General features: G+C 40.8%; 1 protein-coding gene across 1 annotated transcript in view; it reads right to left on the reverse strand.

Moving 5' to 3' along the window:
* The window catches only part of ACAD11 (acyl-CoA dehydrogenase family member 11), a 155,051-nt gene that overhangs the window by 19,716 nt on the left and 115,940 nt on the right, over positions 1-19,395 (reverse strand). Inside the window, exons 16-17 of the mRNA XM_089672531.1 lie at positions 17,882-17,953; positions 2,692-2,846 (exon numbers count right to left, since the gene is read on the reverse strand). Of these exons, the coding sequence (XP_089528657.1) occupies positions 2,692-2,846; positions 17,882-17,953 (227 nt within the window). The remainder of the gene's footprint in view (positions 1-2,691; positions 2,847-17,881; positions 17,954-19,395) is intronic.

The following is a 19,395-nucleotide window of genomic DNA, read 5'->3' on the forward strand; positions in this document are numbered from 1 at the left end:
AAGCTTATTCATGAGAATTCGATGATTAAAGGGAAATTTAACTTTTCGTAAAATGCTACCTGTTACACCCATATTCAGGGTGTAATATGTAATGAACGAACCGGCTCCCACTCCTCCCCGCTTCCTGTTGTGACAGCTAGCGGGGGATTGTCTCCTCCCCGCTAGATGTCACAATCTGAAAAAAAAAATGCGGCCTTGCAGGGCTCAGCCATCATCATTGAATGAATGAACTACAAGTCCCAACAGGGGCTGTTGACTGGTAGTTCTGAATGATCTACCATGGTGCTGTGGAGCGCCGTGGTAGTTCACTGATTCTTTCTGTTAGTATATCTGCTTGTCCATGCATCCCGTACGGCAAACAGATATACTGACAGATCTGCAGGAGACCTGCATGGCACCAGCCATTTGCTGATCCCTGGTGCAATGGTTTACAGGCTCCTGCAACAAAAAATAATACATGCACATTTTTTTTAACTGCAAAAAAGATGTGCATTTATAATTTTTTCTAAAAAGGTGAACTTATCCTTTAAATCACTGCTGAACCAGATGAATTTGAGTCCATCTATGGGCAGCTTTACCTTATGAAGCAAGATATACTCACCAAAATCTGCCATTCTGGCCCCTTGCCAGTACCATTTCTGGGTGCATGGAATGGCAAGGGAACTAGCAGATGCTCCAAACTGTGCTGCCTGTGCTGGCCGGTCACCTACAAATTCCTTGCATTGAGCCACTCCTCTTCTGGATAGCAGCGACATAGCTGAGACATCAATCTAAAAAATGTCATTGTATTGTAGGCTTCCCTGACTGCATTTCTGTGCAGCATAGCAAACACATTTAGCCTGCGCTCACGCTTGTGCGGTGCTGCATATCGCATGTGATTCGCACAGAAGCAGCACCGCCTTCTTGTGCAAATCAGTAATAGGGTCACTGGTTTAAATCCCAACCACGGCACCACCTGCCTGGAGTATGCATGTTCTCCCTGTGCCTGTGTGGGTTTCCTCCGGGTTCTCCGGTTTCCTCCCACACTTCGAACACATGTCGGTAGGTTAATTGGATCCTGTCTAAACTGGCCCTAGTATGTGTATGTATGAATATGAGTTAGGGGCTTTATACTGTACGCCACTTGAGGGTTAGGGACTGATGTGAATATACAATATACATGCATAAATTGAGTGTTATATAAGTACCTGAAATAAATAAATAAATTGGGTACAGCACTGCATGACCACGCTATTGCCAGTTAAAGTAGTGCAGTGTAGAATAGCAAGAAATGGCCTGGTCATGGAGGGCGTAAAATCTTCTGGAGCTTAAGTGGTTTAGAAGAGTCTCAGCAAAACACCAGGCATCACTGTCTGAGAAGTCTACAAAGTTAACCAGTATGACTACATTATATCTAACAGGGCTCATGTATTGTTGAAGATTGGTGACTTTGAGTTTGCACAGGATACCCCATAATTTACAAATTTGCCCTATATCCTTTTTTGCCATATCAAAGAAGTAGCTGGCACCATGGGTTGTAGCAATTTAGTGAATCAAGAATGACCTTTACTATGCTGATATAGAGGGGCACTGCCAAACAACATACCATAAGTCAGCATCTTTTTTTAACATATCTTTTACATTCTGATGAGAAATACAGTGTATATATATATATATATATATATATATATCAAACTCTGCTCTTCTAGAAATGCTTACAGGTGTCGAATATCCTCCTGGATAACACAGAGATACCAAAAGATGTATACTACACATACCAGCCCAATCATCTTTATTTTAAAATAAACATGCGTTACGTCCTGGGTGGGGCTTCAGTAGCCCGCCCAGGACGTAACATGCGTAGGGGGTGGAACTATGCATCTGACATCAACCCGCAGCCATCTTGGAGAGATGTTATGAACCTACATATGCTTTGTATTATGCACTATGGAGTGCCACAGCTTGCCTCAACTAATTTTAGAAGTAAAGAGGTTTTCTAGCAGTATACACTATGTGTTGTCTTTCTTGTATTTTTGCATGAGTTTTACACATGATATCACAGAAGAAATAACCAGTGGATGAAAAACGTGCATTGGATCACCATTTTCCCTGAAAGGGAAATGATTTACTGCTAGCGCAGTGGTCATTAAATGGAGGTGGTGGTTCAAGCACAGTTAGTGTTTTATATGAAGATTTAGAAGATCACTTGCATTCTGTGGATTTTTGGTACATTTCTTTGCGCACGTGGAGTAAAGGACATTTTTATTTATAGGATTGCTTTATGTGGTTGTGCTACACAATTATGTTTTTGATTTTTTATTCAGGTGATGTGGAAAACCTTTAGTGTTTAGCAAAGCATCCTATTTTAATTTATTTAGCATTTCATCATTCTTTTGACAAAACATTTTTGCACATTTTTTTTTGGGATTGCGCAGATTCTCACACATTGATAGTATTCAATAATATTTTTACTGTTTGGGATTACTGGTACATTTTATCATCCCTGGAATTCTCCTTTTGTGTGTTGAAAACAGGAGGTGATATAATATGCACAATAACTTATTTGGCAAATGCAATAAACAGGATGTATTCATTCTGAAGGCGTGTGCCAAGAAATTACGTCCAGTTTTCTAAACAGAAATAGTATTCACGTCACTTCAAACAATGAAACATACAAACAACTGTCATGCCACAGTTACAACATATACTTACGTGATGATACAGCTTTTTCCCAAAAGTCTGCCTCTGGGCTGCTCTGGCACACATCAGCTGGAGGGCACTCTCTGCAGCTCCAATGCATCTCATGCAGTGATGAATGCGACCAGGTCCTAGACGTCCTTGGGCGATCTCAAATCCCCTGCCCTCACCTGAGATTGAAAGACATTTACATAATGGTTTTTAGTTTTTCCTGCTATTTCACTGCTGGTGTTGCCACCCCCTTCCTTTTTATTAAAAAAAATCAGCCCAGCACTCAAAGCATTCATGTATGCAAACTGAAGGTGCAGAACACCTTCCATGATGATACTAGCCTGAATACCCTGCAGCATTGTCCTAGCACATCAAAAAGAGGCTCCCTCACTAAAAATATCAGCACTGTGTTGATGGCACCACGCCTTTTTAATCAGCAGTTGTCTAGCTGCAGTCATCTTCATGCCTGCCTTTAACAAAATTGTAAAGCAAATTGTTAGCAGTTCACTTGATTATTATTTTATTATTATTATACAGGATTTATATAGCGCCAACAGTTTGCAAAGCCCTTTACAATATAAGGGAGACAGTACAATTACAATTGTAAATGAATATTACTCCTGCGCTATTAATAATAATAAATCTAAGCTGCCAGCACTCAGGTGACACAACCCTGGCACCAAACACAGTAGAGAAATAAAATGGTAAAGTAGTGCAGCGCTATAAATGCCCTATCCACATACTATAATACCAATAAGTAGCACAAATACTGTGATGGGAGAAGTCTGCACGCAAGCTCCTGAACTGTCTGCAAGTGAAGTTGTAAGTTGGACCCTTTCTGTCCTTGCAGTTTTACACTATGTGGATCTCCTTTTGTCCTATATGGGGTACTTATGGAGTAAGTGCGTACTAAACATCTGGAGGCACCTAGTGGAAATCAGTACCCATCAGAGGAGGAAGTACCACCATCATTGCTGAAGAGAACCCCAAGGTGCTGTGGGAGGATTATCTAAGAGGCATTTATCTGGCTCATTGGTCCTGCGGGGCCTGGGCAGGAAGGTGAGGGGGCACCCCTGTCATTGTGGATTCACGTTTGAAGCTGGGAGCACCTGCATGATTTTTTGTGTGTTTCACATTACAAGACGGACTTATATTATAATACTGGGAGGACACACAGTATTTGTGCTACTTATTGGTATTATAGTATGTGGATAGGGCATTTATAGCGCTGCACTACTTTACCATTTTATTTCAGTACAATTACAATACATTTCAGTACAGAAGGAATATGAGGGCCCTGCTCGTGGAGCTTACAATCTAAAGAAAGGCGGAGGTGATACAAAAGGTGATAGCTGCGGGGGATGATCTGGTGGAGGTGATTCAAGTACAGTTCTTAGGTGGAAGAGGGGTAGGCTTCCCTGAAGAAGTGAGTTTTCAAAGATTGCCTAAAGGCAGACAGGGTGAGGGCATGCTGTGGTAGGGAGTTCTAGAGGATGGGAGAGGCTCTGGAGAAGTCCTGGAGGCGAGCGTGGGTGGAGGTGATGAGGGAGCTAGAAAGGAAGATATCTTGGGAGGAGCGGAGTGGGCCATTTGGGCAATATCTGCGGATGATGCAGATCAAGGTAAATAAAATATACATTGGAGGCAATTTATAAAAAATGTTGTAGACACCAAAACTGTTGGAACTTGTGCCATATTCATGTACCTGTCTGAAACAGGTACACTAAAGCGATAGTAAAGGTTCCTTTTTTTTTGTAAAATAACAAACATGCTATACTTTACTGCTGTGAAGTGGTTTTGCACAGAGCAGCCTGGATTCTCCTCTTCTTGGGTCCCCCGCAGGCTCTCCTGGTTCCTCCTTTCTGTCGGATGCCCCCACAGCAAGGAGCTTGCAATGGGGGCATCTGCTGCTCCGTGTGTCCATTCACACAAGGAGCCGTGGCTTGGCTCTACCCCCTCTCTCTCCTCATGTGAAAATTAGGCAGATTACCCTGTATTTGGCTCCATCCATCTTCCCATCAACTCTGACCAGATTCCCTGTCCCTGCTAAAGAAAAGCATCCTTACAACATGAGGCTGCCACCACGTTTCACGGTGGGGATGGTGTGTTCAGGGTGATGTGCTGTGTTAGTTTTCCGCCGCACACAGCGCTTTGCTTTTAGGACAAAAAGTTACATTTGGGTCTCATCTGACCAGAGCACCTTCTTCCACATTTGCTGTGTCCCCCAAACTACAAACGCAACTTATGGTTTTCTTTCAACAATGGCTTTCTTCTTGCCACTCTTCCATAAAGGCTAGATTTGTGGCATGCTCAATTAATAGTCGTCCCGAGGACAGATTCTCCCACCTGTAGATCTGCAGCTCCTCCAGAGTTACCATGGGCCTCTTGGCTGCTTCTCTGTATAATACTCTCCTTGCCGGGCCTGTCAGTTTAGGTGGACGGCCATGTCTTGGTAGGTTTGCAGTTGTTCCATACTCTTTCCATTTTCGGATGATGGATTGAACAGTGCTCTGTGATATGTTCAAAGCTTGGGATACTTGTTTTTATAACCTAACCCTGCTTTAAACTTCTCCATAATTTTATCCCTGACCTGTCGGGTGTGTTCCTTGGCCTTCATGATGCTGTTTGTTCACTAATGTTTTCTAACAAACCTATGAGGGCTTCACAGAACAGCTGTATTTATACTGAGATCAAATTACACATAGGTGGACTCTATTTCCTAATTAGGTGACTTCTGAAGGCAATTGGTTGCACTAGGTTTTAGCTAGGGGTATCAGAGTAATACAAATGCACAGCACACTTTTCAGATATTTATTTGTAAAAAAATTTTGAAAACCATTTATCATTTTCCTTCCACTTCATAAATATGTGCCACTTTGTGTTGGTCTATCACATAGAATCTCAATAAAATACATTTATGTTTTTGATTGTAACATGACAAAATGTGGAAAATTTCAAGGGGGCTGAATACTTTTTCAAAGGCACTGTAGGTATATTTGGGTAATGACATCCCCACCCCTTTGTTTACATTTAGCTTTCAGCTGGGAAACCTCCCACCCGACAGCTGAATGGGGCCCTGTGTGGGAAGCTTTCACATTTATGACAGCATCCCAGCACAGTCATGCCCCATTTTGAGCAATGGCATCTCTCTGTATGCCATCTCAGAGTTGGTCTTATTTAGCACCAATTTGCTAATCTGTGAACAGGTGATAATTCTTTAAGAATCTGTAGCTGCCATGGCAACAGGTTCCTAACCGGTTCCCACCAACAACACGCATATATGCGGCCTCTCAGCAGGTGGGCTTTAATACCGAGTGGGTGCACATATGTGTCCCTATGTAAACACATTACTGTGCTGGGAGTGCTGGGTGAATGTGAATGTATATGTTCTTTGGTGTGGGGAATGTATATTTTACTGTCTGTTTTATTTATGAGTAAGTACTTTTAGAGTTATCTTTTAAATCCACAAGCTTAATCCTCATGTTGTATTTTGTACACATTTGGCCAAATAGAGGATTCTGAATGTCTTAAATGTGAAATGGTTTGTCCCTCTGCTGCTGCTTTTTGATCATGCTATATAGATAATAATAATATAATATATACAGATAATTCCAGAAATAATATATACAGTATAAACAGCTATTTACTATTGTATCAATATATAGGTCAACAAAGGGAGTTCTTTCTCTTTCAGTCCTTTTCCATTAATCCAGGGGCAGGGTTAGAAACTCATTGTCAAGGCTGAAAGAATTGAATGTAACCAAGCAACTAGTTCTGTTAGGTCAGTTAATTTACAGGAAAAGAAAAAACTTTAGTAGAAAAGGGAATCAATGTTATTCTGATAGCGTGTGAAGCCGTAAATTAGACTTAATTATACATACAAAAAAAAAGGCAGAACGACAAAAACAAAACACTTGTGTATGACCAGATGACATTTTTGAAAGTAAGCACAGTTCTGGATATCCATATCATGAGGGTAGGCATAGTGTTAGGACTGAAAGAACTTGGGTGTGACCATGCAACTAGATGATTTCATTTAGAGGAAAACAAAACTTGATACGGTAAGGAAGGACATTTTATTCTGAAGGGTGTGGGATAGGATATCAGACTTGTGCACTATAATTATACATACAAACAAGAACAAAGAAAGGCCTAAACAAGACAGATAACAGTTTGAAATAATAAAGTACACATAGTTCTGGATATTCATAACATGTGGGTAGGCATAAAAAAAAATGTTACAGGAAAATGGTTGGGTTTTCTAAAAATAATTTAATTCACTGTTTTTGTTTATCTACAGTAAATTACTCAAGTTTACTTTAACTCCAAACCCCCCCCAATCTGCTTTTGTCTTTGATGGTTGATGAGAACTGTGCTGCCTATTAAAATTCTCCCCTGCCTCTCTCCATTCTGTGCCTTGGAATTGTCATTGAAGGGCATTGCAGCAGAAATGCTTTCTGTTTGGTGCCCACCCACCTCCACACCTCAAGTGTCAATGACATACCTCCCAATAAGATGGAAACGAGGGACACCTATAAGCAAAAGTATGTTGGCATAGGACACACCCCCCGAACACGCCCCTTAAAAGAGAATTATACAAAAAAAATTATTAGTTAAACCCACAAGTGTTTTTTTATACCATTGCTATTCCTTTATACTAGCTTTTGAAATTTACAAATTCAGCAATTTAGAAGTTTGATGAAAGGCTTAGCACTGAGAAACACTTTTTTAGCACCCTTGACACCAACCGAACGCAAATTAGCGGCCTCACAGAACTGGGCTATTTTTGCATGGAGCAGCTAATTTGCATACCTGTCTGTCTGCTGGGATCTCGCCACATGGCTTGCTCCCAGCAGAAAGATCGGGGTGTCACTGAGAGCCCCAGGTCTCATAACTCCCGATTCCTGGTCACCTGATCACTGTAATAGCCTCTGATTAGCTATCACAGTGATCAGTCACTGTGAAGCCCACCCCCCCCCCTTGTTTTCTCTCTCTGAATGGAGGAGAAAGATGCACTGTAAAAAAAAACCCAAGAGTGTGTAAAAAATAAATAAATATAATAAAATCTGATCTAGGTCTGTGGCAGGGTTAGTGTTTGGGTCAAGGTCAGGGTCAAATTGTTTTGTTTTTTTTTTTTTTGGGTAAGGGTTTGTTTTTAATTTTTTAAATCGTATCAGTGTCAGTTAGTAGCAGGATTAAGAAAAAAAAAAGCAAATTGCGCACTATTGTTTCTGGGCTGTACTACGGGTACAAACAAAAACTAACATACAAATATGTGGCATCACTGCGATCGTTAAGAGCTGGAGAAATTATTTTGGGTTGGGTTGTTCAGACCAAAGTGAGGGACAAATGAGGAGCATAGAGGGACAGAGGGACTTTTGCTCGAAAACAGGGACAGTCCCTTGAAATCAGGGACAGTTGGGAGATATGCAACTATTGCATCAGTTGTGGTGCATAAACCTTTATACAGTCAATTTCATCTGAATAAGAAAGAGTTAGTTGCAGAGTCTGCTCCCTCCCTGAGCACGATGAATCCTAAGACTCAGGAACTCCTGTGCAACAAACAGTATACAGTGTGTTGTTCTGTTTCTCTCTGTATCAGGGAATGTAGTGCTGCTTACTACTGTGTAGAATGTAGTGCTGCTTACTACTGTGTAGAATGTAGTACTGCTTCCAGCAACTAACCTGGTGTGTTCCATGTTGCATTAGGTGAAAATATTTTCTGTATTATCCATTTAGACATAAGCAGGAGTGGACCGATAACTCATGGGGCCCCCTGGCAATAGGAAATCATGAGGCCCCTGTGTCCTCACCCACACTCAACCCAAACCCAAAAAAGTCTATGAAAGGTACCAGGGGCATCTCATGGGGCCCCCTAATGACCCTGGGCCTGAATGGTCAGTCTGCCCCTGGACATGAGCAGTGTATAGTATGAAAGGTGAGCTCAGATTAAATTCTGATGCTATGCAGCGTGATCTAGACTGCAAACACATGTACCACACAGCATCTGATTTAGCCCTGGTTCACATATATGCGGCCGTGCGGGCCAACTTTTGCGCGGGCACGAGAGCCCATTCATTTGAATGGACTCCCATGTCCCGTGACACACAGGGAAAAAGTCCCTGCACTTCTTCTGAAAACGCAGCCCGCACAGCAACCTCGGTTCCCAGTACAGTTGCGTTTCCCAGTGCGGGCAACGTGCCATTAGAACTAATGGCATTCGCCCGTGGGTCCGCATTCCTCTGTGCGGGTGGTGCGGCTGTACGAATTTTTGTGCAGATCCGCAGCGGCACCACCCACACATATGTGAACCAAGCGTTACTGTCTGGTACGGTTAACATTTAGGTAAGGCTGTGTGTATTGAAAACAAATCTTACCCAAGCTCAACTGCTCTCTTCAACACATGGAGACAGGAGACTGGTGCACTGGCTGAGGCGTCCACTCCTCACAGCAAATACCCACAATACAAGTAGCTGGCAACTCAGAAAGCTGCTTAATGGAAATCTTTATTGGTTCCATAAATTTGATGCGTTTCGGCTTCACAAAGCCTTATTCATAGCATTGCCGAAATGCGTCAGTTATGGATCCTGTATTTATGTAACCAATAAAGATTTCCATTAAGAAGTTTTCCGAGGTGCTAGCTACTTTTATTGGGGATATAAGGCTGTGTATTGATTTAGACGGGCATATTGTCTGCCAATTGTCAATCACTGTTGCTGTAGGTATTACTGCACTAACGTGCTGGCTGCAACTGCCTTCCTCCACCAGCCAGTGCACCACAGAATTAAAAAAAAAAAAAAAAAAAAAAAAAAGAGTAAAAAGGTGGTCATGTGATCCACTAAAACTCTCTTTGGCTTTTGCTGCGTGTGCTGCTCTTGAGCTGCCTGTGTGTGTGGTGGTCAGGATACTGCATGTACAGCTGCAGTAGAGAATGGAATGGGAGTATGCGTGTAAACCGACTCCTACAGGAATTCATAGGTCCTGGCAGCACATGGGAAACATATAAAACAGGGAGAGTGTCAGCATAGTCAGGAACACTTAACAGTAAATGCAGACTTTTTTTTTTTAAAGAAAAACAGCAAATACATGCAAGTTAAATTATTATTTGTTTTATTTAAAAAAAGAGATGTTATTTTTACTTTTAAAAAGGCAAAAGCAAAAAAAAAGAAACCCATAATAACTAGGTGATACTAGAAAAAAAAGACAATGGAAAAATTGAGCACCTCAAATGTCTCATCCAGACATTGTGACTCAGCCTTTGCTACAGCTGTGTAACATTTTCCACACAGAACTCTTACCATGTGTGTATATAAAAGAACTACTGCATACAGTGAGCAGCCAAAAATATTACTGAGAGGTAACAGGTGTGAATATTCAGCATACTTGCCAGATTATGCATGTTGTAAATAAGAGTTTTTCAGTAAGAACATTAAATGATACTTAAATGTAGTATGCAGTTATTTCATACACGCTGTCTACCTTTCATTTATTCTTTAATTTTTATAGCCAGAATTAAAAAATATTACAATTTTTCTTTTCCTTTTGTCCTTTAGGTCCCTGTTCACGTCAATGAGATTTGTCATGCATTTTGACTGTTTAAAATTGCATGACAAGTTGCACCCTATTTGTACCTATGGAACTGTTCAAATCGGTGCAACTCCAACTTTGCAGTATGGCACCGATTTTGGAAAAAGGTTCCTATTTCATGTGTGACTTTCACAGACATCTGTGCATGAAGTCTCACTAACCAGCAGCTTTGAAATCAAGCTACTTCAAGTGAAGTAGCATGACTTCAAAGCCTCATTCAGTGTGAACCAGGGCTAAATGTGATATGCTGCATATTAATACTCTTACATTGTTTACATGTCTCCCAGACACTGCTTTGTAGTTTGTTTGGAGAGCTGTGATTTACACACAGAATGACGTATGCCACCAACTCATCCCTCAACAGAAGGCTCAGGCCAAAGTTTCAATCAGATAAAACCACCCGGAAGGCACAGAGCATAGCATTGCTACTGTGCGTTGTCTTTAGATAACCCATAGTGCTCTAGGAATCCTTTGTGATGTTAAATGTTTATATGTCAAACAAAGATTCTTTGTATATAGTAAAAAACAGATAAGGCCAGGAGGTGGAGACAGGCTTTCTGATCATGTGACTGGTGTGATTGGCTGTCACAGCAGTCACATTATCGGAAAGCTCCCAATTGCAAGTATGCATCAGGAGCTTTCTGTTACATGTTAGTTGCTGTGCTGGGAGTGCACAGTGAGCACGCTCCCAGCACAGTAAATTGTTTACAGTTAGACGCACATATTCGGCTGCTCAGCATTAAAGGTCACCTGCTGAGAGGCGCATGTATGTGCCAGTTTGGCACGAAAATGTTAAAATGTATCTACAGCTGAAACTTTTTTAAGGTTTTGTGCATAGTTGGCTGTCCTATTTTCATTACTGAATGAATGTCCACTGGGTATGACCATTGCCACCAGGATAATAAATGAAGGGAAAGCCAAAGCAGGGGCGGACTGACAACTCATGGGGCCCCTGGGCAATAGGGGATCATGGGGCCCCTGTGTCCTCACCCAAACTCAAACCACACCCAAAAAAGCCTATGAAAGGTACCAGGAACATCTCATGGGGCCCCCTACTGACCTTGGGCCCTCAGGCAGTGCCCGAGTTCCCCAATGGTCAGTCTGCCCCTGAGCCAAAGTTTATATTTCATCAGAATATACAGTGAGGGTTAATGTTACAATGAGGATACGTGTTCCAGTGGCAACTGTGTAAGGCTGGCCATACATGGGTCGATTTTCGAATGATTTTTAGTTTGAAAATCGGACCTAAGAATAATCGGCCGATTTTCCCTCTGTTAGTGGGGCAATGGCACCAATTTTTGTGGTTCTTCCCCATTTTGTTTATCGGGCATGCTGGAAAATTCGTGAAAAATGACCGATTTTCGAAATCATTGGTGGCACCAACGGATTACAGAACGAACAATGTTTTTGATTTTCGATCGAAAAATCGTTCGGAATTCGACCCATGTATGGCCTGCTTTAGAGGGCATTTCCTTTCTCTTTAGACTTTTTCTGGCTATGTGTTGTGTCTTTAGCACAGAAAGTAAAGGACACCCATAGTGCAAAAAAAAAAATATATATATGAGTTTTTACATATTTATATAATTTATCCAAAAAATGTTAGGTTTACTGTAGATATACTGTATGTTCCCATAAAGTGGGCAAACATTAATTATGGTTTCCCTTTAAAATAACTATTTTTTAAAAATGCCCTTCAATGGTCCAGATGAGATCACCACTCAGGAGCTAATTTAACCCCTTGACGCCGACGTCTCACAGAACTGGGCTTTTTTCCGTGGGGCCGCATATCTGCGTACCTGTCTTTCTGCTGGGAGCGCACTGCATGGCGTGCTCCCAGCACAAAGACTGCGGTGTCACTGAGAGCAACAGGTCCCGTTCTAACGATCGGGACCCAGGACTCCCGATTCTGGGTTACATGATCGCTGAGATTGCCTTCAACAGCAAGTCCACAAAGACAGCTCCACTGTTCCTATACTGGTTCCCTTTAACCCTTTCACTGCTACCAAAGAAAGGCATACAGTGGAACAGAACCACTTCCAGCTGGCTAGGTCAGTATGCCTTATGTCGACTGCATTCCCCACAGAAGTGTATTACTGAATGTCCTTATTAACTGAATAGCTAATAAGAGGCTGGCAAGCCACTAATTGTAGCAATTTATTAAAAAAGTGATCTCCAGCTCGGTCACTACTGCAGAGACCTGCCACTCTGCTAACATGGATCCTCACCTCTGAGCGTCAGCAGAAAACAAAATCCTTTGTCCCCTTCACAACCTGGGATCACGGGATGTTCATTCAGAAATGCTGAGATTATAAACATGAATGACCATCCTTTTTACTAATCTCTCCTTTTGTGAATGAACAAGACGTATTGTATACAAAGCACTTCCTCTTCAGTGTAGTGAGTTCAGCTGCAAAAAAGAAATCTATTGAGGACTCTGTCCTCTGTAAAATTCCCTATTCACTTCTGATTTTTTAGGGGATGCGCATGGCATTGTGCATGTAGCAGCATCACATATATACATGGTGTTCTTGTTGGTGTGCTGCGGTGCCATTCATTGCTAATGGCACCCCAACATACCTTGCTAACACGTGCGTTTCAGCATACCAGGATGCATGGTTACATCAGATTTAGATATACTTGCCTATAAATATGCCTTTTTCCAACCAGTCTAACTATGTACCTGTCCTGGAAGCATGCAGTGAGAGCGCCCTCATTACAGATGAACAGTTTTCCACATATACATAAGTGTGGCAGCTCGGTGTTAAAGCTCACCCATCCTGCCACCAAATTGGTATAATCTCAAATCCCAGAAGACACTAGTTTTGGAGAAATGCATCAGCCGGAGTCTTCTCTGACGTCACCACGTTCCGGCCGGTGGTATGACACCGCAGGAATTTTGAATTTGTACACTGCCTTTATACACCTTATCTTTGTAAGTGAAATATTTTACTGAACACATTTTTGAGTTTTATTGGGTTGCACTATGAAGTCTCTTCTGTTTCAAGCCTTCTCTGCACTGTATGGAGAGTGGTTCGATGTGAGGAATTCGTTTGGGTGAGCCCACAGCCGTATATCCATCCAACTTTGATATTGCTAGCACGGGTGTCAGTGTGGAATCTGGACACCATCTGCTTGTTTGATCTCTGGATTGGAGATCAATGTGTCTGGTAAGAGGCTGATCTGTTTGTTGTGGCGAGCACTTGTGGACACAGTTGGAGGATTTTTTCAGCACCCAGCACTTTCACATTGGATTTGGGACTTTTCTGATAATTTATATTATGTACATGGACTTTTAGCACTTTAGATGTATTTTTTGCACATTTGCATATGCACATATCTATTTGTAGTCCATTTTTGGTATATTGTGTTTAGTTATTGTGTCAGATTGGTTTAGTGTGCAGCGCACTCATTTATTTTTCGTTTTTTCATTTTTCGGGTATTCAGGAAGAGAGTAGCGGCAGTTCACTAAAATTTTTTTATTCATTTATTGCTATTTATATTATATTTTGTCACTTTCATTACTTGTTGGGTGTAGCGCAAGTTTTCTCTTTTCACATATTTGCCAGCAAATGTATACCTAAGGTCTTTGGGAACAGGTTAAACATCCCTCCACATACACAAATTACACAAAGTACATATATGTGCTACACACATAGGGGTTGATTTACTAAAGGCAAATAGGCTGTGCACTCCAAGTGCACATGGAAGTGCGCTACAAATGCACTGAAAGTGCAGTTGATCTATATCTGAGGGGAACATGCAAGGAAAATAAAACAGCATTTTTGCTTGTACCTAATTGGATGAAAGAAATCAGCAGAACTTCACCTCATTTCAAAGTTTCCCCTCACTAAAGCAACTGCACTTGCAGTGCACAGTCTATTTGCCTTTAGTAAATCAACCTCATTGCAGTATTGCACTATGATGCACCAAAACACTAAGGACCCATTCACACCAATGGGTGTGTGTTACGGTGCACGTGATGAAGTTGCGGTGTGCACATGTGCAGCAGTGCGTTGTTATGGTATATCTCGGTTTGTACTTTTTACTTAAAAACCTTTTAAAATTTACATTCATTCAACACTATGTGCAGCTTAGCACTGTAATGCACTAAATATAAGCACTTTACCGCAGCGCACACACAGCACTGCAGATTGGCATTACTACGAGACAGAGGTGTGAAGCCAACCCTCCACATTTAAAGTGTTAGTTGCTGATTCAGTTTTGTGTGCATTCAATTTTCATAGCTTTACAAAAAGGCAAAATGTAAAAATGTACAAATATTTGTTGTTCATTAACTGAATACGTATTTATTTGTTAGATTTAGTGGAAGTTTGTTGTGTTTGTGTGTTCGTAATAATTTTAGAGTATTTTTTTTTTCAAATATCTGTTTAATAAACATTTGCACAACGATCAAGTAACCTATAAAAATCAGCAGATCATCTTTTTATTCCATTGGGCCTATGCATTTATTAAATATATAGTTTTGGGGTCTTCTACAAACTCTGAAAGCTTTATGTGGGAAAGTAAAAATAAAAAGGGAAATATTGCAAAAATGGTGTGGCCTGGAGGTTAAAAATGAAGCACAAGGTCTGGCAGCAAAAGTTAATAACATAGAGAAGAAAAAACAGTTGTATAAAAATGTTTAAAAAGATATATTATAAATAATATTAATATTGGTCTGTGAAAACGCCCTGTTGAAGAGGTGAAACGCGTCGACACACTTCCGGTTCCGCCAGTTTATGTACTACGTCACTTCCGGTGAGTGGAACGCACGCCGGCGTGCTGCGTTCCTGGGGGCCATCTTTTGTATGGGAGATTCTCTATGCTGTCATCTGCTGCTGACTGTGGGATCTCTGGAAACTTTCCTGAAGTTGTGACGATTGTGGATTCATCTTATGCAATTAAAATGCTGGTTTTTATCTTAAAAAATGTGAGTTTCCTGGTACTTGAATATCAATATACCCAGGTGTTGCAGTATTACGCTATGTCATTTTGTTTTTCCCTACATTATATTGAGTATTTCTGGAAAGTGGAGTCTGGTGGTCTTGGAGATTGGAGGAAAGCTTTCCTTTGGTGGAGTGGAGATCTGGAGGCATATTATGAGGGTTTAAAAGGCATTTTTTCACCAATATCTGGTGAGTGCAGTATATAATGTTTGAGCACTAATTTTTGGTGGAAGCACATTTCTTTGAAAAAAGGACTTTGAGTTTCCAAGGATTTTTTTCAACGTTTTCACTTATCATTTTTTCACTTACTTACTTACTTACTGGAGTGGGACTTTATTTTTTAGTAATATTTATTTTGACAATATTATTTATAATATATATTTTTCTATAAATATATATATATTTATATATATATCATTTATATATTTTTTCTATAAATTGTGATTTAGCACTATAACAAATTATTTTGTGCTGTTTGTGTTGTTTAGATTTTTTGGTGTAGGTTTACACTGATGTACAGCAGCATTTAATTTATTTTATTTTTGTTTTAATTTTGGCACTGGTGATTTATGTTCATATCGTATAAAAAGGTTTAACCAGCCAAGGTTTAGCTAATGCTATGTTTAGCTTCTATATAGATGAACTCTCCTATCATTTACAAATTCCTATCAATAAAAACAAGTTACTGTTATTTGCTACAGTGGAATCCAGACCGAAGTCATTAACATGCCAACACTCTGAAGCCTCGCCCTTGTTTCCTCTCCAGTCTGTAGAGGGGAAATTTTCAGAACTGTTTATGCAACTTTATAACATCAGCTTCCCTTGCTTCAAAGTAAAGACATGAAATGGGCCTTGACTAATCTAACAGTATGAATTACTAATAAATGTTAAGTTTGTTTTTGTTTTTTAAATGATCAATTAAGTACTGTCCATGACTAACATCAAAAGTTTCAGAAAAAAGGGGAAAAAAACAGTGCTACACCCCAGACAATACAATATGTGAATAAATGTGTGAAAAAATATATATTCTGAAACAACAGTGAAACAATTAGTGAACTGCTGCTACTCTTTCCCTGAAAATACAAAACATATAAAAAATGAGTGCGCTGCACACTAAATAATCAAACACTAATCAAATAAATACTGCTACATAAAAAATGTGCATAAATTAATTGAAATTATATAAGTCCACATTCATATATTAAATAATTAAAAGTCCCAAAATCCCATAACACAGTGCTCTGTGCTAAAGAAATCCTCCAATGGAAAGTGCAAAGGTGTCCACAAATGCTTGACACAAAAGAAAAAAAATCAGCCTCTTACCAGACACTTTGATCTCCAATTAAGATATCAAATGAGCAGATGGTGTTCAGATCCCACACTGACACCCTAGTTAGCCATATCAAGGAGATTAATGGACAACTGCAGGTTCACTTGAATGAATCCATCACATCATGCAAGGAAAGGTTTAAAACAGAAGAAGAAAACTTCATAGTGCGACCCGATAAACCATCAAAGAATTTATTAAAGTATTGCACTTACATAGATAAGGTGCATAAAGGCCGCGTAAAAATTTTAAATTCCTGCAGTGTAAGACCACCGGCCAGAACGAGGTGACATCACAGAAAGCTCCGCCTGATGCGCGTTTCTCCAAAAATGGCATCCTCTGCGAGTGGAGAACAGAATCTCCTTGATACGGCTAACTAGCTGTCTGATGTGATGGATTAATTTAAGTGAACCTGAAGTTGTCCATTCATCTCCTTGATACGGCTAACTAGGGTGTCAGTGTGGAATCTGACCACCATCTGCTCGTTTGATCTCTTAATTGGAGATCAAAGTGTCTGGTGAGAGGCTGATTTTTTTTCTTTTGTGTCAAGCATTTGTGAACACCTATGCACTGTCCGTTGGAGGATTTCTTTAGCACACAGCACAGTTATTGGATTTTGGGACTTTTTATCATCATCAAAATTTTCAGGCCAAGCTTCTTCAAGGTTTCACGAATAACCCAGGCACTTCGAAGCCGATTTTGAAATCGTGCAACTTACAGTGAAGTCACACGATTTCAAAATCGGGTGACTTGCCAATTTCAGTTGCGATTTGCAAGACATCTGACACAGATGTCTATGCAAATTGCAACAAAAGTAGTACATGAATGCACTACTTTAGAAATTGGTGCGGCTCCAACCAAGTTGGAACCGCACCGATATGGCTGCTCTAATAGCGGACAATAGGGTGCGACTTGGCATACAATTTGCAAGTCCCCTGGCATTAAAATCACATGCCAAGTCGCACCCGATGTGACTGGAGTGTAAAGAGGAGGGTACATCCTGAATACATTTTTTACTGGATTTTAGTGCAAAATTGGACAGTGCTCAATTGTTCTTTTTGCAAGTGCACTAATATGGCTGAGATTACCTAAAAAATGAACAGAAGCATTTTGCTAAGGCCTTAATCAGGCATCCATACCCCAAGAATGAGAGCCCTGGTTTATGATGTGTCAGCCGCCAGGTGCAGTGTGCAGACAACCCATTTGTGTCTATTGGGACGCAGCAGCTATTGCAATTTGTAGCTGTGCAGGTGTGCCCATCTGAATGAGGCCTTTAAATTGAAGAAGAGAATCACACTAATGAAAAGGCTCACAGACTGAAGTGATTGTTTTGTGCAGAGTCGCTCTCACTTACCTAGGATAAGGTTCGAGGCCGGGACCCGCACGTTATTAAAGTGTACCTCTAAATGTCCTCCATGATGAGTATCTGAAAACATAATCAATGTTTATGTCTATTACAAACAAATTGAAAAAATAAAAACCTTAAAGAAACCATATTGTCAGACCATTCATAACAACAAAATCATTTAACATTATAATTGCATTTAACATATTTTATGTATGTATTTGTCTCACTTGTGTAGAAAATGCTATCTAGGGCAGGGCAGAGATGCTGGGGCAGCACAGACAGTAATTAGACACCCTCAGAAGAGGAGGGGGTTATGACATGCAATGAGGAAGGGGCTGTGCTAGGAAATTGACTTTTCTGGATTAGCCTGTCCTAGCAAGTTTAAAAGCGCCTTCCATGCGAATAAAATAATCATTTATGGAAAGGAAAAACGCTGCAAGTAAGCATTTAAAGCCCAAGTTTATAAGTTTATAAGTTTTTTTATAATCAGCACAAGGGACAGTACTTATAATAATATGAAGTGCTTTAGATGAAAACTTCTGTCCACTGGTTCCTTCCACCACCACAGCAGGGATATTCCTGTTCTGCCATTGGCTAATAGAGCTGAGGGACCTGTGACAGGCACTCAAGGGAGCCGACTATGCCCACCCTTTCCAGCCCCCTTCTCCATTCATCATTATTATACAGGATTTATATAGCGCCAACATATTGCGTAGCGCTTTTCAAAATGAAGGTAGACATTACAGTTACAATACAATTTGGTACAAGAGGAAACAGAGGGCCCTGTTAGTTAGAGCTTACAATCTACGAGGAAGGGTTGAGTGATACAAAAGGTATGGGGGGATGAGCTGATGGAGGGAATAAATGGTGGTTTACTAGGTAAAAGCAGGATAGGCTTCTTTAAAGAGAAAGGTTTTCAGGGATCGTCTAAAAGGTGGATAGATTAGGAGACAGCCGAACATATTGGGGTAGGGAGTTCCATAGGATGGGAGAAGCTTGGGAGAAGTCCTGGAGGCGAGCATGGGAGGAGGTGACACAGGAACTAGAGAGCAGAAGGTACTGGGAGGATCGAAGAGAGCGGTTTGGTTGATATTTTGAGACCAGGTTGCTGATGTAGCTGGGGGCACAGTTGTAAATGGATTTGTAAGTTGTTGTTAGTATTTTGAATTTTATTAATTGGGCAAGTGGAAGCCAGTGGAGGGATTGGCAGAAAGGGGTAGCAGACACTGAACAGCTGGAAAGGTGGATGAGCCTGGCAGAAGTATTCATGGTGGACTGGAGGGGGGATAGCCTATATAAAGGTAAGCCGGAGACAGCCGGACATATTGGGGTAGGGAGTTCCATAGGATGGGAGAAGCTTGGGAGAAGTCCTGGAGGCGAGCATGGAAGATGGTGACATGGGAACTAGAGAGCAGAAGGTATTGGGAGGATCGAAGAGAGCGGTTTGGTTGATATTTTGAGACCAGGTTGCTGATGTAGCTGGGGGCAGAGTTGTGGATGGATTTGTAAGTTGTTGTTAG

Source organism: Staurois parvus, unplaced genomic scaffold, assembly GCF_062004578.1.
Source record: "Staurois parvus isolate SC_StPar_1 unplaced genomic scaffold, SC_StPar_1.0 ptg000130l, whole genome shotgun sequence".
Classification (NCBI taxonomy): Eukaryota; Metazoa; Chordata; class Amphibia; order Anura; family Ranidae; genus Staurois; species Staurois parvus.